At 43.0% G+C, this 27,954-nt stretch overlaps 1 protein-coding gene across 1 annotated transcript in view; it reads right to left on the reverse strand.

The window, feature by feature from the left end:
• Positions 1-27,610, reverse strand: part of LOC121280747 (prenylcysteine oxidase-like) — a 50,562-nt gene extending 22,952 nt beyond the window's left edge. Inside the window, exons 1-4 of the mRNA XM_041192898.1 lie at positions 27,285-27,610; positions 20,997-21,203; positions 12,688-12,862; positions 11,215-11,426 (exon numbers count right to left, since the gene is read on the reverse strand). Of these exons, the coding sequence (XP_041048832.1) occupies positions 11,215-11,426; positions 12,688-12,862; positions 20,997-21,203; positions 27,285-27,375 (685 nt within the window). The 5' untranslated portion in view covers positions 27,376-27,610. The remainder of the gene's footprint in view (positions 1-11,214; positions 11,427-12,687; positions 12,863-20,996; positions 21,204-27,284) is intronic.
• Between the last annotated feature and the right edge of the window lie 344 nt (positions 27,611-27,954).

A 27,954-nucleotide genomic window follows, 5' to 3' on the forward strand; every position in this document is an offset into this window, starting at 1 on the left:
CACACAGATAATCAGTAATGTTAAGAACCCCAGTTCGGCTTGGTCAGCCAGTCAAGTTCAAATTTTTTTAAGGGTCAACCTTATCTGTGACCTGCAGTGTGATTGGAGGGAATTATGCTCTGATTGTTTTGTATACAGCATTGTCTATTGGAACGGAGCTTGAGGTACTGAATGAATAACACCAGGATATCCAGATGGCAACACTGAGGTTTTGTCACTTGTGACAGGGCTTCTCTTAGTAAATGTTATTAATGCAGAGTCATAAAAGGGAGAATATAAACTGTTCACATTCTGAATCTAATCTGCTGGCCAGGCTCACTGCCCGATGATATTGTTCATATTTGAAAGTTCCTTTTTTCTCTCTACTTTGTCACTGCAAGAGCCAATGTGACCTAGAATACTCCAGATTAATTGTGAACGTTCAATTCATTTATTTTTTGCATCAAAAGCAATTTGTAATTTAACCTGCACAGAGAGATTGGGATTGTTCAGAATAAGCCCAGATCATAATAGTTTTAATTCATTAGTAAAATGCTTGCTTGAAATGGGGAACTTGTCATTCACTACATACACGTACAAAGAAAGTCTCAGTTAACAAGAGGCATTAGCCTGTAAGGAAACTGTTAATTCCTAATCCTTTTTTTAAGCTTTTGCCAGTTAAGTAAGTTTCTGTTAGGGCAGTTTTAAAGAAATTTCAGAGAACTTTAGCTGATAAGTTACTGTATAGACAGAACAACCAGGGACAGACTTTGCTGATAAGAGATTGAGCAAGAGAAATTTTGTTAGTTTTAGCCTTGAAAAAGTACCTACCATAAATGTGCAAATTCAGGAAGTGTGTCAAGTTATTCTTGTTAAAGGAAGTTCAGTTAATTCAGTGAGGTAATATTTTGAAACATGCAGATGCTCACATAGCTAGAGTGAAAAAAAATCTTTAAAAAGAGGGGTATTTATAGATACTTCAGAATTCAACAAGGCTTAGCCAGCTGTTAAACTTACAAGCTTAAAGGCTTGTAACGCGGTGAGCTCTCCAGTCTTACATCGTAAAATGTGACCCTCAGTATAAGTGTAACTATTAATAGTGGTCATTATATGTATCATTCCTATGAAAACCAATAAACGCATTTGAACTCAATTTACTTGAAGAATAATTTACAACCAAAGACAGTTCCTTAACATCTGTCTCTTTCACCAAACATTTGGTCATGTGTCCTTATGTAGCTTTTCCTTATAAGGGCCATCTATAGACCAAGATCAAATGGACAAAACCCCCTTTTGTTAACAGGATGGTGTTCCACTTCTTAAGGGTGATAATGCCATCCTTCAATACTGGAAAGAAAATTTTCAACAACTCAACCTTGAATCCACAGTGGCAACGATAGTCTCTAGGCTATCCCACAGTACCATGTGGTGGAATCCATGAGTAAACCATCCTCAATGAAAGAGCTGCAACAAACAATTAAATGGATGAGAAACAACAAAGCCTGTGGTTCTAATGGTATTCTGGCACATGTATTCAAAGCTGGTGGGCTTTTGCTCACATCTAAACTCCATCCGCTCATCCTACAGATTTGGGAGGAAAAGGAATTCACCCCCACCTTCAGGAATGTGACAACTGTAAATATCAAGAAGGGAGATAAATCATGCTGGGAAAACTATCAAGGTATTTCCCTCTTGTCTATAGCCGGGAAAATCCTGACAAAGGCTCTCCTGAATCTCCTGCTTCCTGTGGATGAGGAAATTCTCCAAGAGAAACAGTATGGTGCTAGGCCTTCCAGAATGCTCTTCCCCAGTGGAGGCAGGGTCATTGAATATATTCAAGGCTGATTCAGGTATAGTTTTAATCAACAACTGAGTCAAAGGGTGAAGGGGTAGACAGGAAAAGTAAATTTGAGGCCACAATCAGGTCAGACATGATCTGATCTAATGGTGGAGCAAGCTCAAGAGGCCAAATGGCATATTCCTGCTCCTGATTTGTTTGTCATACTGAAAGGCCTGGATAGAGTGGACGTGGGGAAGATGCTTCCATTAGTAGGAAAGACTAGGACCCGAGGGCACAGCCTCAGAGTAAAGGGAAGACCTTTTAGAACAGAGATGAGGAGAAACTTCTTTAGCCAGAGAGTGGTAAATCTGTGGAATTCATTGCCACAGAAGGCTGTGCAGGCCAGGTCATTGAGCGTATTTTAAGACCGAGATGGATAGGTTCTTGATTGGTAAGGGGATCAAAGGTTATGGGGAGAAGGCGGGAGAATGGGGTTGAGAAACTTATCAGCCATGACTGAATGGCGGAGCAGACTCGATGGGCCGAATGGCCTAATTTCTGCTCCTATGTCCTATGTTTGTGTAGCGGAATCTCTGACATGGTCTTTGTTGCCAGAAATTAAATCTAAGAAAAATGCCAAGTATAATACCAGGAACTCTTCATTGCATTTATTGACTGGAACAAAGCATTTGACTCAGTAAATCACAAGGTTCTGTGGATTGTGCTCCGAAGATTTGGATGTCCTAGAAACTTCATCACAATCCTGCAACTGCTTCATGATGACATGACTACAACTGGCTTGAGTGGAGATCTGAAATAGGTGCCTTCAAAATCTGGACCAGCCAGGGTCAAGCAAGGCTCTGTGATTTCAATCTATCTGACAGTGGCGACTCATCTCAAAGTTCAACTACCCTCTAGTGTCAGTACTAAGTACCCTCTAGATGGAAAACTCTTTAACCTCAGTTGCCTCCATGTCAAAACTAAACTGACCACCGTAGATATACATGATCTACAGTTTGTGAATAACTGCAGTATTGTTACCCACTCTATATGGGATTTACAAGCCATTCTATCTTTTTTGGAATGGCAATAGCACAGGAAACCATTCAGCCCATCTTGTCTGTGCTGGCTCTCTGAAGAAGCAATTCACCTAGTGCCACTTCCCTGTCTTCTCTCCATAGCCCTGCACATTCTTCCTTTTCAGATAATAATCCAATTCACTCTTGATATCCACAATTGAACCTGCCTCCACCATACTCTCAGGCAGCACAGTCCAGGTCCTAATAACTCACTGCATGAAAAATATTTTCCTCATGTCACCATTTGCTTCTTTTGCCAATAACCAATAATCTATCTCCTCTGGTCCTCAATCCTTCCACCAACGGAAAGAAATTCTCCCCGTCGACTCCACTCAGACCCCTCATGATTTTAAATACCTCTATCAAATTTCCTCTCATCCTTCACTTCTCAAAGGAAAACAGTCCCAACTTCTCCAATCTATCTACATAACTGAAGCTCCTCATCCCTGGAACCATGCTTGTGAATCTTTTCTGCACCCTCTCTAAAACCCTTCCGAAAGTACAGTGCCCATAATTGGACGCAATACTACAGCTGAGGCCAAACCAGTGTTTTGTACAAGTTTAACGTAACTTACTTGCTTTTGTACTCTATAACCTTATTGATAAAGCCTTGGGTGCCGAATACTTTATTAACCGCTCTCTCAACTTGTCCTGCCACCTCAGTGATGTATGCATATATATATATATACCCAGTTCCCTCTGCTCCTCACCCCGCTTAATATTACACCCTTTATTTTATATCATCTCTTCACATTCTTTCCATCAAAATGAATCATTTCCCACTTCTCTGAATAAATTTCATTCCACTAACCTGTCTATGTCCTTTTTGAAGTTCTACACTATCCTCTTAATGGTTCACAATACTTCCAAGTTTCATACCACCACAAATTTTTAAGTTGCACCCTGTACATCAAGGTCTAGGCCATTAATATATATCAGGAAGAGCAGGGGGCCTAACGCTGATCCCTGGGGAACTACATTATAAACTTCCCTCCAGTCCAAACAACAACCATTCACTACTGCTCTCTGTTTCCGGTGAATCAGCCTATTTGTATCCATGTTGCTAATGTCCTTTTATTCCATGACCTCAAATTTTGCTCACAAGTCTGTTGTGTGGCACTTCATCAAATCCCTTTAAAAGTCTATGTACACCACAGCAACAGCATTACCCTCATCAACCTGCTATGTTGCCTCATCAAAGAGAAGCTCAAGCAAATAAATTAAATGCTACCTGCCCATGTAACTATTAATTTTGTCTCGAATTATTGCTTCTATAAGCTTCCCCACCACCGAGGTTAAACTAACTAGCCTGTAGTTGCTGGGCTTATCTGTACACCTTTTTTCGAACCAGATTGCAACATTTGCAATTCTTCAGTCCTCTGGCACCACCCCAGAGTCTAAGGAAGATTAGAAAATTATGGCCAGTGACTCTGCAATTTCCATTCCCACTTCCTTAGGTATTGTTGGCTGCATCTCATATAGTGTGTTATCAACTTCAAGTACAGACGATTTGTCCCACACCTCCTCCTTATCAATTCTAATCCTTCAAGTGGCTGAATTACCTCTTCTTTCACCATGACCTGTGCCGAAAATTCTTCCTTGGTAAAGACGGGAGCAAAATATTCACTTAATACCTCAACCATATGTAAATCCCCTTTTTGACCCAAATCGGCCCCTCTCATCTTACCACTGTTTTACTATTTATATGCCTACTGAAAATTTTTGGATTGCATTTGATGTTAATATGAGAAGAGATTGACAGCTATCTCTTTGCTTCTCTTATTTTCTTTTTTTAATTCCCCTCAGTAACTTCTATGTTCAACCTGGTTCTCAGTTGTATTATCCGTTGGACATCTGATATGAGTATATCTTTTTCTTCTTCATCTTAATCCTTATTTCTGTTGTCATCCAGGGACCTCTGGATTTATTTGCTTTACCTTTCCTCTTTATGGAAATATACCTTGACTACGTCCTCTTTAAAGGCAGCCCATTGTTCAGTTACAGCTTTATCTGCCAACCTGTAGATTCCAATTTATCCGGGTCAGATCCATTCTTACACCACTGAAGTTGGCTTTCCCCAATTAATTTTGCTTACCCTTGATTGCTCCTTGTTTTCCCATAGCTAACCTAAATCTCAAGATACAATGATCATTGTCCCCTAAATGTTCCCTGCTGAGAGCTGATCCACTTGGAGCACCTCATTTCCAAGAACCAGGTCTAGCGAAGCCCCCTTTCTTGTTGGACTGGGCACATACTGCTATAGAAAATTTTCCTGAACACATTCTAAGAACTCTTGCTCCTCTCTGCCCTTAACAATACTGCTACCAGAGTCTTTATTCAGTTAATTAAAGTCCCCTTTATAACTAATCTATAATTCTTGCACCTCTCTATAATATCCTTGCAAATTTATTCCTCTACATCTTTCCCAATAGTTGTAATTGCACCTTTTTTGTTCCTTAGCTCTTCAATTCTGCATACAAAAAACTTGGCCTGACCTTGAATGTTGCCGAAACAAAAACCATATATCAACACACACCTGTCCGGCTAAATATTCCACCTCCCATATATGTTGATGGAGACACTCTGGAGCAAACTGAGCACTTCCCATAGCTTGATAGCCAACCCTCTCAAAGAAATCCATCAGTTTCAAGGAGATCCAATGCCAGATCAGCTGCTCCAGCCCAGCCATCTACATACAAACTACAGCAGCAAGTGCTTTACACTAAAGATCTCCACAAATCAACAAGAGTCCAAGTGTACAGAGCAGTCGTTATCACATTTCTGTACTGCAACGAGACCTGGACTGCGTATCAGTGAACGCTAGAGAAATTCCATCAGCGATGCCTCTGCCACATCCTCTGGATTCAAAGGAAGGGCTATTGAACAAATGCTAGTGTCCTTCTTGAAGCTAGTTCCACAAGCATTCAGGCTAAACTGAAAAATCAACTTTAATGGAATGTACACCGAGTCTGGAAGGCTGAAAAGCATCTCCACCACCAGGCCATTTTCTCAGCTCTCAAATGATCAACGTTCCAGGGCGGAAAAAGACAATGCTTCAAAGACACTCTGAAGCCCTCCTTGAAGTGCAGCAGCATTGACACTAATGACAGGGAGGAGCTTACTACCAATCGTTCAGAATGGCAACAACTTGTCCATCAAGCTACATCACGCTTTGAGTCACAACGTCTTAACGAGTAGGCAGAGTGTTGCAAAGAAGGGAAGAAAAAGAAGCAAATCATGCACTCTGGATCCTACTAACTCACGGGACATCCTGCCCCATGTGCCCAAAGATCTGTGGGTCAAGAATCAGCCTGTTCAGACACATGGCAAAAACTCATGACCTTGAGTCGACATCATCCTCAAACTGAGGGACAGCTGACACAATGTAGCTCTGCTTCAACTTTTCTTTGATAATACTCCCAAAAAGTATCATGTGACTTTTAGTATTTTAAAGGTTCTAGATCAGGTTTGTCCAACATACGGCCCACGGACTACCCAGCCCGCCAGGTCTCTCTATCTGGCCCGAGAATCTCTTGTTTAAAATGTGGGCTAGTGAATTTGAAAATTCTTCAAAGAGCTGCTCCACCAATTACAGGCCGTTTCTCTCCCACGTGTACTATTGATAGGATCACCAGTGAGCCAAACAGCATCAAATGTGGGAGAGAATCAGACTCTGATTTGAGGAGCAGCTTTCTTCAGCCTCAGGCCTGAAATATGGCGTAACTGCAGCGGTGAATCTGCTAGGGACAGAGGGAGGTTTAAAAGGAGGGGGGAAAAGGTCAAAATGGCTGCCAAGTGGAGTCAGAGTGTCTGCCAGGCAGTTAGGCAGGGTGGGGGTGGTGGGTTGGGGGGGTGGAATTGAGGGTGGTGGGGGAAGAGAGAGACCGAAAGCAAGTGTGACTACTGGGCAGAGGGAACAGACTGGCTGTTTGTGGGAGTGGAAAGAAGAAACTAGCTGCTGGGGGAGGCGGAGCAAAGGGAGAGTGTGTGTGTGTGTGTGTGTGTGTGTGTGTGTCAGCATGTGAGTGTGTGAGCTCATGTGCGCATGTCTGTGAGCGAGAGAGTGTATGTCTACATGTGCGAGTGTGTGTGTCTGGGTGTGTGTGTGTGTGTTAGCGAGTGTGTGTGTGTGTATGTTAGCGAGCAAGTGTGTGTGTTAGTGAGCGAGCGTGTGTGTGTTAGTGAGCAAGCGTGTGTGTGTGAGCGAGCAAGCGTGTGTGTGTGAGCGAGCGAGCGTGTGTGTGTGAGCGAGCGAGCGTGTGTGTGAGTGAGCGAGCGTGTGTGTGTGAGCGAGCGAGCGAGCGTGTGTGTGTGAGCGAGCGTGTGTGTGTGAGCAAGCGTGTGTGTGAGCAAGCGTGTGTGTGAGCAAGCGTGCGTGTGAGCAAGCGTGCGTGTGAGCAAGCGTGTGTGTGAGCAAGCGTGTGTGTGAGCAAGCGTGTGTGTGTGAGCAAGCGTGTGTGTGTGAGCAAGCGTGTGTGTGTGAGCAAGCGTGTGTGTAAGCAAGCGTGTGTGTAAGCAAGCGTGTGTGTAAGCAAGCGTGTGTGTGTAAGCAAGCGTGTGTGTGTAAGCAAGCGTGTGTGTGTGTGTGTGTGTGAGCACAAGCGTGTGTGTGTGAGCAAGCATGTGTGTGTAAGCAAGCGTGTGTGTGTAAGCAAGCGTGTGTGTGTGTGTGTGAGCACAAGCGTGTGTGTGTGAGCAAGCATGTGTGTGTAAGCAAGCGTGTGTGTGTAAGCAAGCGTGTGTGTGTAAGCAAGCGTGTGTGTGTAAGCAAGCGTGTGTGTGTAAGCAAGCGTGTGTGTGTAAGCAAGCGTGTGTGTGACTCATGATTTTAAATTATTAATTTATTGCTTTGACATTGCTTTATTTTTGCTTAGTAAGTTGTTTCTTTTCTTCATACATCAACATTTTATTGAAATTCACGTTTAATGTTACGCCAAACCTTATTGTTTTGAAATTTGCTTATTAGCCCCTTGAGTGAGAAAAAAGGCTTGAGAAGGCTGGCCAAGCCTGTGTCAGATAAATGTAAGCTATTGTTGCAAATCTGAAATAATTACAATGCTAAAAAACCTGCTGTGTAAAAAGAATAGCTTAACTCTTATGTGTAAATCCTTTGTCAGAATGGTTCACATCTGAACAATTAAGCTATCATTTCGGCACAAAGGCTGACGGAACAGTTGCACATTTCCAACGTTTTCTGTTCCACTTGAAAGCAGCTTTTAACTCTCCAGAAAAATTGTTTTGACTCAGCCTGCCATTATGTTTATAAATAATTGTATTATTCTCATAATCTAAGAGAAAATAAAGAACTATAGCAATCAAATGCTTTGCTGTTTTCAGGATACCTGTAATCTGTAGAATAGTTATCCCCTCAAAACGTATTTGTATTCATACTTTGTAAAATTGTTAGTAATCAAAGGCCTTTGCAGGTGCAATGTGCTTGAATATTTTCTGAAGAGGAATGCAAAGTACCTGGAACTTTTTTTCTTGGAAATACAGCGGAAGACAACAAACACATCCTGCCTTTCAAACAAATTTGGATTTGACAGGTTCATATGATTTTCCTCTCCCTGAACAGACCTTCCTGCTTCTACGAGGGGGGATAAACAAAGAAAAGTGCATTACATTTTAGTGTGTTAGTATCTCAACAGAATGCATCACCATAAAATGGATATGTTTAATCAGCTCATTCCTTTCTTGACTACACTTTCCTGCTGCAGTAAAGCCCCAGCAGTCACTTTCTCCTGATGTAGTACTATGGATTATGGGAAGATTCAACCCCATAAATCACACAGGCACACACAGTAGGCCCTTTTACTGAGGCACCACAGGGGACCAAAAGGAAAAAGAGCTAAACAATAGTTGCGCGGCGCTGCTGTTACGCACCTTTTGACAGCTGGTTCTCCACCACACTGGAAGGAGTTTGGGGGGCAGGCTAGCTGTCTGCTCTGTTAATCACAGGACATACACTCATAGCCTGGGTACATCAGAGGGGTGGGAAGAGGGGGATCACTGGTTGTAAATTTTTGTTATAAAAAATCCTGCTTCCCAAGAATGCTAAAGGGAACTAAATCACGTTCATTCAAAACAAAAACAGAATTACCTGGAAAAACTCAGCAGGTCTGGCAGCATCGGCGGAGAAGAAAAGAGTTGACGTTTCGAGTCCTCATGAACTGTCGAAGGGTCATGAGGACTCGAAACGTCAACTCTTTTCTTCTCCGCCGATGCTGCCAGACCTGCTGAGTTTTTCCAGGTAATTCTGTTTTTGTTTTGGATTTCCAACATCCACAGCTTTTTGTTTTTATCTCTGATTAGTTAGTACCATTTGAAGTACTAGATAAGCTTGATTGACAGGTCAGTGTGACCCACATGTGACCCTGGAGGGCCAGACAGGCAGGCCATGAAGCATCTCTTTTGAGTTTCCTAGTTTACTGACAGATATATTACTGGGAAAACAAAGGCTGGCTAGACACAAGATCAGCCAGCCCTGACCCTTCGCATTTTGCATTTGATCTTGTGCCGGTGGCAGAACCAAAAATCTGTTAGGTTTCCCCTCAGTTCTAGCGAAGGGGCAAAAACAATGAAAAGGACTGAGAAAAACTAGAATGGATAGCACATCCTGAGAAAAAAATACACTGCTGAGTTCCTTCCCTGTTTAAAATTATACAATAGAAAAAACATGCAGTTCACAAAATAAAAAATGAGAGTACCTCCTCTGGTCCCTGCAGTTGCTCAACAATAGTTTGCCTGTTTATTCTTAAACACTTTCAGACATCTGCTTGTGTACTACGCCTAAAGCAAACCAAGTCAGAAGTATGGGACCATTAGTTTGCTAAATAAATATGCCTGTTCAATATTCCACAAGTAGTTGGTCATAGTTTACTCCAAATTATTGAATCCATATTAAAATCAGGCAAAGATAAAAGATCAAACAAAATCTGAAACTGGCAAATTTGCAGTCCATTGAACAGCATGAAGTGGTGAAAAGAAGAATCTTTCCCAGAGTTTCCAATCTTAATTATACCATGCAGGGAAGCAGAGTGGGAATGGGGTCAGCCATGAGAAGCAGGAAAAGGAAGGGAGGCTGAATTGATGCTCTGGCTAATCAATAGAAGCCATTTGCTTAGCATTGCTGGCAGAAGCCTAGGAATACCTTGCTTGTGAGCCTTTCTCAACAGAAAATAGTACATTTTAGTTTAAAAGTATTCCTTCTTAAAAAATACCATAGATGTTTCAATTGCCTCAAGTAAGCTGAACCAACAGCACAATAACATGAGCTCTATGCCACAGGAGGTACTACTGGCACTGTGACAAATTACAGTTCATGTGTACAAAGATGCAATAGTGATAGCTGTTGTAACCTTAGTTTCCTGTGAGCAATTCTAAACTTCGAAGTAATTTTACATTATAAACTTGTTTGGCATGTCTGTGCCTGCCTTACATAAACATAGATGGCAACAGTCTTCAAATTTTCTTGAACTGCAACATTTCACACCCACCAAATGTGTAGCTTTTTCTTTTTGTTTATCAAGAATAATCTATTTCCTATGTATATGCAAAAAAAGAAGCAATGTTAATAGGCACATGATGTAAAGCTGAATTCAGTCATGAGATAGACTCAAAGATCTTGATGGAACACTGTAATGTGTGTTTATTTTATTTTGGGTGGAGGGGCGCACTACATTTCATCCTTTTCTTCTTTCAATTTAACCGGTAGAAAGGAGAAACTTCAACTGCATGGACACAACTTGGAGAATGGCTCTATAAACTTAAACTATGCTGAACGCAGGAAGACCTGCTAACATTATCTTCCTGGCAGAAGGTTCTGCTGTGAACGTTAAAGAAAACAAGTGCATATCTCAAAGAGGACAAGCATGAATTGCATCTGGCTGTGTCAAACTCAGATGATAAAGAAGAAACTTATTCTTCAAAGCAGGAAAATGTTGCAGCTGATTGTTACGGGCCTAAATCCAAACCCTAAATGCAAATAAATGTATTATAGGACAGGCAAGGTACAAGAATGTTGCCAGTGCTATGCAATAAATAAATTTCATTTTATCAATATCTTCTCTGGTATTACAGGCTGTGCTGTATTTCACAGTGCAGTAGATCCCGTCATACAATTGTACCAGAGTACAAATATGGAAGCCTAACTGTGAAATGGATGCAGGTCTTTCTTCATAAGAAATCTAATATGCAGTAGCTAATGATTTATCATGCAACCAGATTTTTAAAATTAATCCAGCTAGTGGTAATTCTTTAAATGACAACAATATCCAGTGTTTATTTCCCTGTAAATGTGCATATTTTACATATAATCATTTAGTTAGAATGAATACATGTGGATTAATCAGGTGCAAAGATAAAAGAGGTACATACCAACAAATGCAGGGATGGTTACTGACTGACCATAGTTCACTCTTGTAATAGCAGCAACTATTTCATCAATGAAGCGTTGTGAGATTCCCAATTCCTGCAAGGTCTCTGCCACAGGTCGCCGTGTCATGTTAATGAAACGCTCCCCGCCCAATGACTGTAGCATTTCCTCCACTGTACTGAAAGCGTAGCCATGGGACTGGTACTTGTAGATCCTGCCCCACAATGACAACAAAGGGTTAAACATTTCTTTTAAGCACCAATCCTTTTTCACATCTTGAGAAAATTGCAACTTATTGATTGGCAGGCATTAAAGGAACTCATGTAAAAGCATTTAAAATAAATCACTACAATTTTCATTCGTCAGCTGGCAAGAGATGCCCAGCATTTTAAAAATGGACTGACAATAAGTATTTCAGTAGATGCTATCGACTTGCTTTCCTCCAACATGTTTGGCTTACAAATACCCTGCCCTGGATCATCATATCTTGACAACTGCAAAGCCAAGAATTAGCAGTACAGAATTAAAGTTAATTATATTCATGTGAAAAATACAAAAATCTCAGTTCCCTGATGGTTAATGGACTGCTCAATATGCTGCTAAGGTTTCATACCAAGAAGTTTAGCCAGTCTTAGTGACAGCAGCAGTGAGAGTATTACATAATTAACTTTGGAATCCTTGAGCAGCAACAGACAAACAAAATGAACCAAGGGTTGAACTCGCTGTCTGAGTTTCTGCCTATTGGTGGTCAAATGTGAGAGTCATGTTCCCATTTGCTATAGACTCCAAGGCTGCTGACACAAGCTTTTGCAGATGTCCAAGGAAGCAGAATAAAGTCATATTCCAAAACAGAAACATTTTACAACAGATTCCACACTGATCCAGAGCAATATTCTGCTGTAAACATGGTTTGATCACATTCCTGCACCATGGATACTTTGGTTGTCATTGTAATAGGTACCAGCCTTGGCTGTGGTAGAACTTTCACCAGACTCAAAAGATTTTGCGTTCAAGCTCCACTCCAGAGACTTAGAGTGCTGTACTGATAGAGTGCTTCACTACCCAAGCTGCCATCAGATAGGATGAACTGAGCCCCACTATGTCCTCTCAGGTCAATGTGAAAGATCCCAAAGCACTAATAGAAAAACAGGGCAGTGGTGTGCTTGTCAACATTTAGCTCTCAATCAACATCTGAAACAGATGATAGGGGCATTTAATTCACTGCAGTTTATGGGATATTGCTGTACACCAATTGGCTGCTGAGTTTCCCATATTACAATAATCTCTACATTTCAAAAGTACTTCGGGATGGCCTGAGGTCATGAAAGAAGCAACATACATAAATACATTTATAAATTTGCAGTAACAATGGAAGGGATGGATCAGGTTTCAGAGTGTCCCTTAACTGACGATTTGTAGGTTTCTGAGTAAGGGTACATTGAAACACAACATATGAATTGCACAATGTGCAGTACCTCATAAACTTCTCCACTATCTCCTCCACCCACATCTGCAGTCGCAGTAAACTAAAGCCATACCGCCACCACATTTTAAACAGATCTTGAAGGTACCAGTCAGACTCTTCAAACACAAACTGCTCCCCATTGAACAGTGCCACTTTCTCTGGAACGCCTTTTCTGTGCTTCAAACCTGGGACAGAGATAGAAAGAGGTGAATGACTAATAGACAACAAATCATTCCAGTTAGGTGTTTTTAAAATCAATCCTGTTGAACCATACAAGCTATTTTTGGACCTCCAGCAAAGTACATCTTATGATAAAAAGAATTCCTTATGGATCAGATGATTCAGGCAGTGAGTAGCTGTGAACCATACAGGCTAAAAAGATCCCTAGTTTAGTCTCAGCAAGGATGGCAGCAGAGGTTTTACACTTGGCTTCAGCATCATGGATTAGGGTTGGGAGTGGGGGGTAGACCAACCAGGATATCTGGTTCTTATTTCTATTCAGTACCCTGTTGGAAATTATGTGTGGGAAATCCAATAAAGCCTGGTGAAAGATTCACTGTCTAGGCCAACACATAATAAATTGACAGGAGCCAAAGGGGACCTGGCACCTGTAAAAATCAAACATGGGCAAGGAGCCAAGTCTTCCAGGAGAGGAAGTGGAGATGGGTGAAAAATTAATGGGGGAAAAACAAAGCATTTCTGGGGGATGGAGTGTATTATTATATTTTACAATCTTTGCTGACAACCTTTATTGGTTAGTCAAGGAAAAGTAATTTATAAAGTACTGCCTCCATCACTAAAACTCCTTAGTAAACATATCCACCAGGGTTATCACTTGATTTCAACAAAGTATTTTCTGTAAGAATCTAATAAGTGTAGAGTGATTTGAATATGAAAAAGAATAGTTCATACGAAACTAATATTGCAGGTTTATATTAAAAACACTTACACTTGAGAGACTTTGCTATTCAGTGAATATAAAACAGCACCATACAGAACTAAAATTTAAATTTCAAATGGGTTTCTTTGTACCATTGTTGCTAATAAAAACCCCACTTCCTATGCAAATGCAAATTGCTCGTCTGGTATATTGTCCTTTATATATTCACATGAATCACCACATAGACAAAACTTTTGTTCAGATAAAGTGCCTACATTCTTGTACTGTTGTAAATTCTAGCTGATGCTTTAAATCTGCAAATATAAATAGTGCAAATTCATGCAGTCCCATCAAATATCCAAATAAAACCATCGTTATCGTGACTTCAATTTAGATTTGGAATACAAGATTCACAGCAGGTTCAGTATTTCTGCTTTTACCAGTGATAAATTAAAATGTTAGGAAGTCACTTTATATGAGCTTTACCAGTGGCAGTGTTTAATAGACATTAGGAGAGACCACATTATGCTTTTTCACCCTGAGCCATGCTAACCATGGAGTAATAAACGGGGACAATTCCAAGTCGCTATCAAGTTGGGAACAATGGTGGGCACAGCAACATCCCTCCTATTTCTTTACTCATGGCATCAATTAAAATTGGAAAGGTGAGGTTTAAAATTGTTTTTAATATTTCCATATTTTAAGGATGGTGTTTATTTGGCTGTGTCCCAATTAAAGCCAATTGCTGCATGTCATGTTTGTGGATATTTTAAATCAATTTTTCCTCAAAGGAGGAGAAAAAAAGTTACTTTTAATGCTGGGTATTTAAAAACAATGTGTAGTCACACAAGTTAAAAAAGGCATCCAAAGGAAAAGGGGTTCATATGCTAATCAAAGTTGTTTCTCCCAGAGACTAAAGTTAAATAAAACAACCCACTTGTGGTTCAGTAGTACACATTTCTTTTGTGGAATTACATGAATATAAATTACATTAATTAAACTGAGCTGTTCTGACTGTATTTATTGCTCTGTACATTTCACCATACTGTGGAATAAAACAGATTCAAAGTTTACACCTGTGAAAGATACAGATATCCAGTTCAAATGATAACCCTATTGTTTGTTACGATCCTCTTAGAGACTGATAACTTTCAAAAAGAAATTTGAACTTTCAACAATAGCTGAAAGTTTTCACTTTTAAGACAATTACCATGACAAATGACTAAAAACACTATTAACTAAATACCATCTTTGTAGAACAAAAACAAAAATAAAAATACCTGGAAAAACTCAGGTCTGACAGCATCTACGGAGAGGAATACAGTTAACGTTTCGAGTCTGTATGACTCTTCAACATAACTAAGGAAAAATAGAAGAGAGGTGAAATATAAGCTGGTTTAAGGGGGGGTGGGACAGGTAGAGCTGGATAGAGGGTCAGTGATAGGTGGAGTTTGCCAAAAGATGTGACAAGGCAATAGAGAGAGGCGGAAATCTTGTCGGAGAGAAGAGCAATACTTCCTCAAGGTAGGCATTCCTTGAAGAGATGTGGCAATCAATTAAACACGAAGATAAAAGCAAAAAACTGCGGATGCTGGAAATCCAAAACAAAAACAAAAATAAAAATACCTGGAAAAACTCAGGAGGTCTGACAGTATCTGCAGAGAGGAATACAGTTATCGTTTCGAGTCCGTATGACTCTTCAACAGAACTAAGGAAAAACAGAAGAGGTGAAATATAAGCTGGTTTAAGGGGGGCTGGGACAGGTAGAGCTGGATAGAGGGCCAGTGATAACTTATACTTTCAACTGCAGAATGGAATACCACCTCCCCATCTTATTTTTATCCCAATTGAAAAAACACATTTATAGACATACTTTACATTGCCCTTTTACGCATTCAATTTTCCCAGAATCAATCCAAAGTGATTCTTAATTCCCGAGGGTTTATTCCTGTTCTTTTCTTTTCTCAGCCAGGTAACTTGCAATCTTAGAATTGTTTTTCACAGTGAGGTTTTATTTTTCCAGAACCTCTTCCTCTAGCCCAAACTAGGTGACTCTTCCAGCCTCATTTTAACTCCCAATGAATATGATCTTCTTAACCCAAGCTTGAGCTTTCACCTGCATTCCTACACAGGGAACCATAGAGACTTTTTTGGCCCCCAGCTGCTCCCTCTCTCCCTGATCCAATCAGGCTAAAAACACTGTTTGCGATATTCGGTGATATTCTAGTAACTTGATCTCTACAATGGCTTCCTCTGCATCTTTCCCCATGGCAACGTTAATCACACGGGCCTTGTATCTAGGCAGAAGTGCCAATTAGCTATCCTTGACAGCCCAATTCTCTTTAATCTCAGAACTAAATGAACAGGTTAAAGCAGAGCTGTTTACAACCCAACATTCTCAATATTTTTCTAGGACTTTAATCTCCACTGTTAACACACAGACTGCTGCCATTATCTCCAAGTGTAAATACCTTGCACCTTCTTCCCAGTAAAACAATCTGAGCCTTCCTTCAATCTCTGACAATCAAACCACCGAGGCTTAGTGTCACGTAGACTGCAGGACAGGTCACATGACCCCATTCATTTTACCCTAAATTTAACGAGATAGGCCCAAAACATCATAATCTTATAAGCCTCATAATTGTAACATATTACTCTTCTAGGTCCTGCTACCATACAAATCCATGTAGGACTTTGCAAGTCAACTCTCACTAACAAAAGCAAAATATCACAGAAGCTAGAAATCTAAGATAAAGAGAGAAAAATGCAAGAAATCCTCAGCAGGTCAGAAGAATCTGCAGGTCATGATGCTTTTGTTTGAATTGGAAAATATTAAAAGGTATTCTAGTTTTTAAGCAAGTGCAGAGGCAGGGAAAGTGGGGAGAGAATGAAAGAACAAAAGGGAAGTTTTGTGATATGCTGGAAGGCAGGAAAGAGGGTAGAAGGCAGGAGAGATTAAACGACAAAAGGGATGATGGTGAAAGGTGAAAGGGAGTGGTAACAGGACCTGTAAAGAAGCAAAAGGACAGGTCAAGAGGAACTGTGAATGGCAACAGCAGAGCCATGGCCAACAGTTGCTATATGAAAAAAATGGGAGTGGTGCTTATCTAAAATTATTGAACTCAAGTCTCACAGGTTGTAAAGTTCCTGATCAAAAAATGAGGTGCTGTTCATTGGACTTCACTGAATCAGCGTATGAGGCTAAGAACAGAGCGATCAGAGTGGCAGTGCAAAGAAAAACGAAAATGTCAAACAACTGGAAGCACTGCCCCCTTTGCACTTGCTTAAAAACTGGTACATCAGGAAGCTTTTCCAGTTCCAGCAAAAAGATCATCAATCTGAAATACAATTCGGTTTCTCTCTTCACAGACACCAGCTAACCTGCTGGCTACTTTTTTTTCCCTCTACCATACCCGTTTACTCTCTCAGAAAGAAAGTCCTCAATTTTCTCCCCAGTTAACTACTTTTCCAAGGCCACATGTCAACTAGGCAACAAACATCTGCTGTTTTCCATCCCCCTTCTCCCAGCAAACATCTGGATTCCACTTGTCCTTTTTACAGCAACACAGCTGAGATCAGCAAATGAAGTGGTGCGGGATTGCAGGAATGCACAAATCCAATGTGCTACTTTGTCCATAAATTAAAGAGAAGAGAACTGATATAATGGAGCAAAGATAGAGGACCACCAACAGGGAAGTCAGCAGCTGGGCAAACTAAAGAAAAAAGATGGAAGGGGTCTGCTTAAAGGGGGAGAGCAGCTATGATATGGATGAGAAAATCAGATACACAAGAATGTCCTGGTAATGAACTGCAGGTATTCCTCCAGTGCCCTTCTTCCTTTTGCAATACAAGGTGCCAGATCTCCCCCTCAGCATTGGGAACCATGAGTCTGGCCATTTCCAACTTTGCAATCACAACCCTGACATATCCTCCCACTCCCACAGTATTTTTGTCTCCATGAGACGTGGGCAGGCAAGCTTCAGGTCTGCTACCATGGTTGGCAGGCCTGAGGCAGTGACAGAGGTGTGTGGTTGGTGAGGCAGGCTGGTTACAAGGTTTGCCTTGGTTTTCTAGGACATTGGCCCAGTCCTCTCCATGGTTGTTGGGTCCTCTAGCCCTCATCTGCCCAACCCCCATGTCCCCTCATACTTCTATGTCCCTGATATCCCCTCCATATCCCCTTCCATTACACCCATGCATTCCCAATACCAACTCTCCTAGTATCCACATGTGCAGAACCAATAAGCCATTGGCAAGTCTTTGAAATGCTCCTGAAATTGACACAATAAGCAAAGAAGCTTTGAAAATTTCATTTGAAAAAGCTGCTCATCTTACAACCTCTTAAAGTGTCAATCAAGCACAGCCATTCATAGCATCAATGAATAAAATGTTAATCCTTTTAAAACCTCTTAATCCTCTAAAATCAACAAATAGGCATTGAAAAACCACAAAGAAAGAATAACATTCTTGCGACCTCAAACTAACAAAGTTAGCACTCACAATCTGAGCTAAGTCCATTAGCCATTCGAGCTCAGCCATGCATTTATAATGAGGCCATCTGAAAAAATAGATGACGGGCCATCTGTTCAAACTGCTTCTGTTGATACCGTTGCCAGATGGCCATGCTGTGAATGACTGGCTGAATTCCAAGACTAACTAATGGGCTCAGCCCTGTAGGCACTCTGGTTGACATAGTGGGTTAAAACACTGCCCTTTTATCAATATAATTTATGTTTGCATCCAGTCTAGTGCTGTTGGGAGAGAGTGTCCTCTTTTTGATGGCTGTATAAGTTTGAAAAGAAATGATTTGGGAATCATAACATGGTAGAATTTCACGTTCATTTTAAAGGTGGAAAACTTGGGTCTGAAACTAATGTCTTAAACATAAATGAAAGCAATTACAAACATATGGAGACAGAGTTGGCTACAATAGTCTGGGAAAACACATTAAAAGGTAAGATGGTAGGTAAGCAATGACAGACATTTAAGGGGAATTTCATAAATCTCAAAAAAGATATATTCCATTGAGAAAGAAAGGTACACCAGCTGAGGCTAACTAAGGAGTTAAGGATGGTATGAAATGGAAAGAAAATCATACAATGCTGCAAAGATTAGTGGTAGGCCAGAAGATTGGGAAAACTTTCCCAACCAGTAAAGGAGGGCTTCAAAAAAATCAACAGAGGGAGAAATTAAAATCTGAGAGTAAGCTAGAAAAAAATATAAAAACACACAGTAAGAGCTTCTACAAGTATATAAAAGAAAAAGAGCAGCTAAAGTATACACTGGTCCCTAAGAGAGCGAAACTTGGGAATTAATAATGAGAATAAAGGAAATGGCAGGGACTAACAATACATCACAGGAGACACAAAAAGCACCCCAAGAATAATAGAAAATCAAGGGGCAAAAAGGCAAAATAATCACTATCACCAGGGAAAAAGTACCTGGAAACTAATGGGATTAAAGGCTGACAAATCTCCTGGATATAATGGCCTGCATCCTAGGGTCTTAAAAGAAATGATTGCAGAGATAATGGATGCATTGGTTGTCTTCCAGAATTTCCTAGATTCTGGAAAGGTCCCAATGGATTGGAAAACCACAAATGTAACTTTTCAATTCAAGAAAGGGAGGAATCAGAAAGTTGGAAAGTGTCGGCCAGTTAGCCTAACATCTGTCATTGGGAAATTGCTAGAATGTTTTATTGAGGAGGTAGTTGAGAGGCATTTAGTGAATCATAATAAAATCTGGCAAAGTCAACATGGATTTGTGAAAGGGAAATCGTGTTTGACAAATTATTTGTGTTACTTGACAATGTAATAAACAATGTGGATAAAGGGGAGCCAGTAGATGTCGTGCATTTGATTTCCAAGGCATTTGATAAGGTGCCACAAAAAAGGTTAGTACACAAGATAAGGGCTCATTGTGTTGTGAGTGATATATGAGTCAGTCAAACCACTATGCATGCTAACAGGAAGTAAAGACTGGGGGCAAATAGATCATTTTCAACATGGCAAACCATAACTACTGGAGTGCTGCAGGGATCAATGCTGGGGCCTCAACTAGTTGCAATCTATATTCATGACTTGGATGAAGGGACCAAGTGTATTGTAGCTAAGTTTGCTTGAAATGATAAGGTAGGTAGGTGAGCAAGCTGTGAGGAGGGCATAACCTATTTATATCCCTTTGTAGACTCCTTAAGTGAGTGGACAAAAATATGGAAGATTGAGCATACTGTAGGAAAATGTGAGGCTATCCACTTTGGCAGGAAGAACAGAAAAGCAGATTAACATTTAAATCGAGAGACACACTGCAGAATGCTGCTTTTCAGAAGGATCCAGGTATCCTTGTACATGAATCACAAAAATTTAACACGCAGATACAGCAAGGAACTAGGAGCACAAACGGAATGTTGGTCTTTATTGCAAGGGGAATGGAGTATAAAAGTAGGGAAGTCTTGCTTACAACCGTTCAGGGCAGTGGTGAGACCTGGAGCACTGGGTACCATTTTGGTTTCCTTATTTAAGGAGGAAAATACTTGCACTGGAGGCAGTTCAGAGAAGTTTCACCAGGTTGATTTCTGGGATGAAGGGGCTATCTTATGATGAAAGATTGAGTCTGTACTCATTGGAGTTTAGAAAAGAGGTGATCTTATTGAAACAGTTAGAAAGGTTTTTCATCCACAAGGGTGTCAAGGGTTATGGTAGCAAGGCAGGAAAGTGGAGGTGAGGCAACAATCAGATCAGCCATGACCTTATTGAATTGCAGAGAAGGCTTGAGAGGCCAAATAGACTACTCCTGTTCCTCTTTCTTATGTTCTTATGGGAAGGTCACCCCAGGAGAAAGGTGAGAATTACACATCAACACACCTCAACATCATGGCAGCACTTGAGAGAGTATGGCAACAAGGAGCCTAGCAATAATTAAGTCACTGAAGGTCATACCTGACATCCAGGAAAATTCTCATGGTCAGCACCATGTTGCATTGTTAAGACATCACAACAAGAACCTTTAAGGCAGCATGCTCCAACCTACCCTCTTCAGCTGTTTCATCATAAACTTTCCCTCCATCATAAACTTGGCAGTGGGACTATCTACTGATGATTTCATACAATTCAACCCCATGCATTGTTCCTTTTAATAATGAAGCAGCTCATGCCAGCCTACTGCACATAAGTAGTGAATACTCCCCTGTGGTTGGCAAAAGAGCATTCCTGGAAAAAGTCTTTGGAACATAATCTAACTAAACGCGACCTGGAAGTATTGGCAGCACAGTGAGGTGAGTGATTACATATTTTATGCCCAGCATTAATTTCAAGTTACCTCAGAAAGAAAACTATTTCATATTGAATTCAGGTTTATGCAGTTCTCAGCTTTGCTACTTATTATTAAAAAAACTTTAAAACTTAAAACTTTGGCAATTAAATTAATAAACATAACATTACCTAAATGTTTGACGAAGTCTTGCATGTGAAGATTGAGTGGGTGAATGACTGAGCCGCCAATCTCATACTGCTGACCATTTACAGTAACCGTAGCTAGTCGGCCTCCAACAGTGCCCTTCTCATAGACATCAATTTTAACATTGTGACCAAACTCCCGTCTTAGGAAATAGGCAGCTGAAGATCCTCCAATTCCTGCACCTACTATAGCTGTGGAAGACAAAAAAAGTCAATTAAAGAAATTTCAGTGTACTGTAACTAGCTACTTATTTTGGTTACAGTAGTACTTTTAAATGTGTATCGAAACAAACTCACTTTACTCATTAACTGAGGATAGAGAGAGAAAAAAAAGAGTTTGGCAGTTCACCAACTTTACACACTTACCAATGATCGTAAGGTAAGGTTGCAAACAGAACTGGCTTCACTTTGGACTTGGATGAGTCAAAATAAATCAAAATCTCCAGCCAGGAATTCATCCAACATTTATACAGTTGCCATACCAACATCACCCACATACAACTAAGCTTGTCTCCATGGCAACATATCATTTTTGATATCTTTTCAAAGGCCACTGGTGCCGGGCGGCATGGCAGGCGGGGGGGGGGGGGGGGGGGGGAGACCGACAATATGGCAAGGAGGCCAAAAATCGTTTTTACGCCATTATGAAACCAGTTTGCAATCTTCCGCTCCACCCGTCAATGGTGGGCCACATTTCCCACCACCACACGTCGAGATCATCATTTTAATACATTTGCATTTGTTATGAGCCCTGCTCGCCAGAATCAACCCTCCATGTCAAATTTACCGCCCACGTCGGCGTGACCTCAGAACAGCGAGCTTCACGACTGCCTTAAAAACACATGCACCTGATGACCTGAACTTTGAGGGGAACTTGAGGGTGAATGCACGCAACCTTGCGCAGTGCTCACGAGCATCACCTGTAGGACATGAAGGAAGAGGCGCCTGCGCATTCACGTAGTGGGGGGGGGGGTGGGGGGGTGTCAGTGCTGTACCAGGGCAAGGGCTCCAGTGTAGGTCAGGCCAGGGTTGGAGGAGGGGGTAGGGGTGAGGGGCAAGGCAACACAGACTGGCTGAAGGAAATACTCAAGCACATCCCGGGGGAGTGGGTGGGGCGGGGGTGAGGGAAGCAACCACGTATTTGGAAAAGCTTGTCAAAAGTGAACATTCTTCTGCAGCTGAGACCGTTCAGCTGTAGTCCCATTGACATGCTTGGAGTTGGGCCTCTGAAGCTTTTCTACCCTCTCAAGTAACGCCAAAGCATGTAAGTGCCACCGAATATTCCAGAACTTTTCACCCTGGGGCGCGAACTGCAAATTAATGAGCGTTTTAGGGGGCAGCAGAGCAATTGGCTGACTGGGCAAGTTGTAGAATCCCCTTGTGAAAGGTGGCCATGGGGCAGTCACTGGTGGAGGCGCTCACAGCCCCTTGCAATGTCTTTATTAAGGTTTGGGCCAGTATCCATTATGGCTCAAGTTAACAACGCAGCCTTACAGTTAGGGTTAGGAGAATGCCTGCAACTGAGCTGAGAGCACAGCATGCAGTCCAGTGGCTGAAGCTGCTGCCAATTGGTCGTGGAGTGGGGTGGAGGTGGGTGGGGTTTTGGACAGCCAATGAGCACACTACACACTGACCATCCAAGTGATGGCCAGCCCTCTCCTGCATGTGTGAAAGGGCCTTCAGACTTAACCAAGACAGGTTCTTAGTACACCTATGCTAACCCACGCGTCTCTCTCTGATCCTGCAGGAGGCGGTGATGACACAGTATCACTGTCACTGGTCTAGGGTCATGCTCTGGGGACCCGGGTTCAGATGGTGAAATTTCAATTGAATAAAAATCTAGAACCAAAAGTCTGATGATGATTATGAAAGCATTGCCAGATTGTTGTACACACCCATCTGGTTCACTAATTCGGTGTCCACCGGGGAAGGAAATCTGCCGTCCTTACCTGGTCAGGTCTACATGACTCCTAAATGCCCTCTGAACAAGGACAATTAGGACAATAAATTCTGGCCTAGCCAGTGACACCCATCTTCCATGAACGAATAAATAAAAAAATCAAGGAGAAGAACATCATGATCATGGAGCCTGGTGATTTAACAGTATGCCTCATGGCTGACAGAGACCAGAGAAGAAGGAGAGAATAAGGAAGGAGTGTGGCTCGGCAAAGGAAGGAGCACCTCCCTCAAGTTGAAGGGGTGGAAGTGCCCGCTGCAGAACCAGCTGAAGATACAAAGTGAGCCATCGCTCATAGACGCCTTGCTAGACGTGGGGCCATATACGCTGTCAGTCATTTCTGCAGATGACTGAGAACCAGTGCTGCCGAAGATTGCACATGTCTAAGTAACTGGTAGGTCACATGTGCCACCTGCTGCGGGATTTGGCGCCACTAGGATATGAAGGGCATCCACTGCCATTGGCCATGAAAGTGACTGTGGCACTCAATTTTTACGCCAGTGGCTCCTTCGAGCACCCACAGGTGACCTGTGCAGGATCTTGCAAGACTCCAAGTGTATCCAGGAAGTTACGGATGCCATCTTCGTGAAGGCACAGAACATGGTGCATTTCACAAGGGATCAGAAAGCCAGGAAGCCGGAGTGCTGGGATCTGCACAGATCTCAGGTTTTTCACAGATGCAGGGTGCCATTGACTGCACTCACATGGCGCTTAGAACTCCATGGCTACAAGCAGTCAACTACGTCAACTGTAAGGGCTTCCACTCACTGAATGTTCAGCCGGTCTGCAACCACCACAAACACATCCGACAGGTGTGCGCACAATTCCCAGGGAGTGCCCTCGATTCCTACAGCCTTAGCAGGTCTCAGATCCCTGACACCTTCCAGGGTCCACAGAGACTGCAGGGTTGGCTCCTAGGGGACAAGGGCTACCCACAGAGGACATGGCTGATGACGCCTGTGCAGCAGCCTCAGGCTGCAGCAGAGTCACTGTATAACGAGGCTGATGCCACGACAGAGGGTCATCGCACATCATCATAGCATGCAGCATGCTACAAGACTGAGTGCTGCAACGTGGGGAGGACCTGGAGGAGGAGGAGGAGGACCTGGAGGAGGACGAGGACGATGATGATACGCAGTGAGGACAGTCCTGACATCCTCACCTTGTATCTGTGAATGTTTCACTCCTGTGTGGCTGATGGCAGCGTACATACCCTCAGTGCTCAGGGTCATCTCATGCAGACGCAGCGGAGGCCTTAATAGTCACTAGATTCCAGGAGGATGATGAGGACATGGAGTGAGCACACTCCATAGATCTTCACATTCATTCTGTGAATGTCTGGCTCCTCTCTGGCTGAGGGCAGCTCGCTTGCACTCTGATCAGGGTCATATCATGGAGATGCAGCCATGAAACTTTAAACGCACCTGTCCCCTTCAGGAGCACAGCATCACCAGTCACAGATATTAAAGAGATGGGGGCCAGCCCCACCTCAAAAGATGCTGAGAGCACACAGAGAGAATGTGAGAACTCTGTGATGCCTGCCCACTACATTCTGGGAGCAATGACAAGCACCGTCGAGGTGCAGGCATCAGTAATGTGTCCAGGGAATGTGAAGACCATCACTTTGCTCTGAAGGTTACACACTGCACAGGGAAGAGGCCCTGGACTGAGACACCTGCCTTTATCTTCTGCAGGAGCCAAGGTTTCACATCTGAATGACACGAACACTGTTCATCATAACAAGGGGCCATAGGCAGTGAGACAATCTTGGGAGATTATTTACAATAGTGAACATTATGCACAAGGGATCAACACCCATGCCCAGGCTGTGCAACTACATCTTCTTAACCTTCCTAACCCTGCCGCTATATCTTGGTGCTCCTGGGACATCCACAGCAGGGGTGGAGGCAGCCTGCTGACTGTGACGCCCTGTCTGTGATGACCTTGGCAGGCATCCTCTGGAGGGCCCTGGCCTGTTTTCAAGGTCCTGCTGTTTGGCAGTGTTACCCTCCTTGACCAGACACTTTCTGGAGTCACCTGGGTGGATGAGTCTGGGGTGTGCACCTGCTGATCCTCCTCCCTAGGGTGCCCGTGGGCCCCTGGCTGACTCCTTGAGGAGAAAGGGAAGCTGGAGTGAGATCAAGCTATCCCGCATCCCTCTCACGTTGACACTGTTGGGGACCAACTGTGGCGGCAGTGATGGAGTTCAGCCCACGCAGCAGTGCAGGACCAATGCCCTAGACCAAGGTCTCCATGGCGACAGCCATCCTACCAGTGTTGACTTCAGTGTTTTGACATGCCGGTGCTATCACCTCAGATTAAAGGCGGAAGGACTCCTCCATCGTGCCTTGCAATCTGAGGAGTGCAGCAGACATCCCTTCCTGATGTTCCTGTGCTTGTTTTTGCAGCCCCAGCAACTGAGGTAAGACCAAGTCCAGGGGACTCGGATTCAGATTTTTTGGCCTCCAACAATGCTCCAAGCGCTAGAAACCTGTGAGGTCCCTGCCGCTGCCTGATGTGGATCAGACAGTGCGATGTGCTCACCAGATTGTGACCTCGAGGCTACTCTAGAATTAGGTCTCCCCGAGGTGAGTGTCTCACCCACACCCCCCACCAGCGCAGTGATGGGTCTTCAATGAGGGTGTCATCAGATTCTTCTTCCAAGGTGTCTTTGGAGCTTGAGTCAGCTCATGAACCAGCTACTTCCCAGATGTGCTTCCCAGGAGGAGAGATAATTAGCACATGGCAGGGGACTGCAGAACAGGGGAACCGACTCTCAGCATAGTTGTCTGATGGTTGTTGCACTGCTGAATCCTCGTTTGGTAAAGTGCTGCCGACCTCACCATCAGCCACATGAATGGTCCAAAGCGTCGTTGGCCTGCTGGATGACTCTATTTTCAAAGTCTGTGAGGACCTTGATGTCACCGGTCTGCAATTCACCCTCTTGTTGTGCGCCAGCTTGCCCTCCATGAAGGCAGATGGAGAGAGTGTAAGCAGGATGCCTGCCAGGCCAGGTGAGAAGGCCTGGCATGTGTGGATGGTGAGTAGTGCCATGGATGGGATGAGGACATGAACCACAGGACAGATGAAGACGTGCGTGAGAGAGTGAATGGTGATGTCCCTTGAACTGGCAGTGAGTGAGATCCCTGTGGATGTGTGATGGGTTTGTGAGTGCGTGAGTTGAGGGTGATGAGAAGAGTGACTTGCCCTGATGGAACGGAGATGATCATTCATCCTCTTTCGGCACTGGGCGGCTGTCCGCTTTTGCAGGGCACTGGTGCTGACCGACACTGCCATTGCCTCCCATGCTGGATATGTCACCTCACTTGCTGGTCTTTGCCCAGACCGGGGATAGAGAACTTCACAGCGGGCCTCCACTGTGTCCAGTAAGTGCCTGAGGAAGGCATCACTAAATTTGGGGGCAGCTTGATTCCTCCCTTTGGCAGGCATAACTTTGCAGCAGCTTCCGATCCCTTAGAGATCCCTTAGCTAGCTCTGTGCGGGAACGCCATTTAAATATAGCACGTGGATTATTGAAGGCCTGAGGTGAGAGTGAGGCGGGCTGTCCTGCCACCGATCCGGTGTGCTTCCCGGGAACGCATTATTAACGAGGTGGGGCTGGGACGATACAGCGCGAAAACCCACCATTGTAGCCAGTGGGTAGAACGTTCTTTTTCCTGCCTGCTACTGCACTTTGTGCAAATCTGGGATGATTCCGCCCAAAATCTCACTTGGAAATTTCTCTGCCAGCCTTCGATTGTTTTTATATATGAGACAAAGATGATAATGCACTTTTATTACATAATCATCTGACTGCAGCAGAAATCGAAGTACAAGTGTCACAGCTGCCAGTCAGGTCTTGGGATTCATAAACTCATTCAAATTACATCAAAGAGCAGCTTTCAAAATATCATTAAATCAGAAATTTTGATCAATTCCATGTAACATATTCGCCATCCCTTATTCTTAAAAATATGATCGTATACATTATGCCAAGCCAATCTAATCTAAGTGCCGTGATGCATGTTACCCATTTTCTACATCTCTAGTACATTGATTTGGAAATAATAAGACCAGTTTTCATTTTTCTAGGATTCGTGAAAATGAATATTTTTAAAGCAAAATGCGCTTTGGTTTTTGCCAGAGGGACGTTACGTGGATACCAACAAATACCAGGTTTAGGAAATTATAACTCTCGGTATAACTAAAAATTAAAATAACGCAAAATATCATTAATACCAGCCGGAATTGGATGCAGCATTAAGCAATATGTCACAGCTTCAGCAGTAAAATCACTTCCCAAACACAAACCTTACCTATTTTTTTCGGGGGCGCCTCTTCCTGCTGGCAACGGGTGACTGCAATGCCGATTATTAACGTAAGGGTTAGGCCAGCACTACCAGCCATGTTGTACAAAGTGCAAACTCACTGACTCCAGTGCCAGTACGAAGTGAGAGAGGACGGAGTGTCCAAAACTCGGTGACAGTCAGGAGGCGCAGCAATGAGGAGGTTACCGACGGTGCAAGACTGACATTGATAGAACGTCTCAGTGGTGCAGGCAGTACCTCGAAAACCCTGGAACCGGATCACAAACCCAACACGAGCGATCCACCTCTTACAGGCTTGGGCTCCCGTCCGTCACTTATTTACTTTGTTCAAAAGACGAAGGGAAAAAAATGGAAAAGGGATTCATCTCGCCAGATGCCAGAATTGTCGGTGTTCCTTTATCTCAGGCGTACTCGGTCCAGTTCATGAACCCTCTTTGCCGGGCTTTGCAGAATCCCGCACCATTGACAAAGACATGGGACTCGCTGAGAAAGGCCTTCCCCGGGCAGGAATTCCAGCGCTTTCTTATTGAGTCATTCATTTCCAATTAATGTCCAAGGCGCCAAGTGGTTACATGACCCAACAGTTTTCAGATCGACCACCTCCCCCCTTCAGTTTTGGGGATCCGCGACAAACAAACGGGGAAAAGATTTTAATGGG

This window comes from Carcharodon carcharias, chromosome 8 (genome assembly GCF_017639515.1).
Source record: "Carcharodon carcharias isolate sCarCar2 chromosome 8, sCarCar2.pri, whole genome shotgun sequence".
In the NCBI taxonomy this organism is placed as follows: Eukaryota; Metazoa; Chordata; class Chondrichthyes; order Lamniformes; family Lamnidae; genus Carcharodon; species Carcharodon carcharias.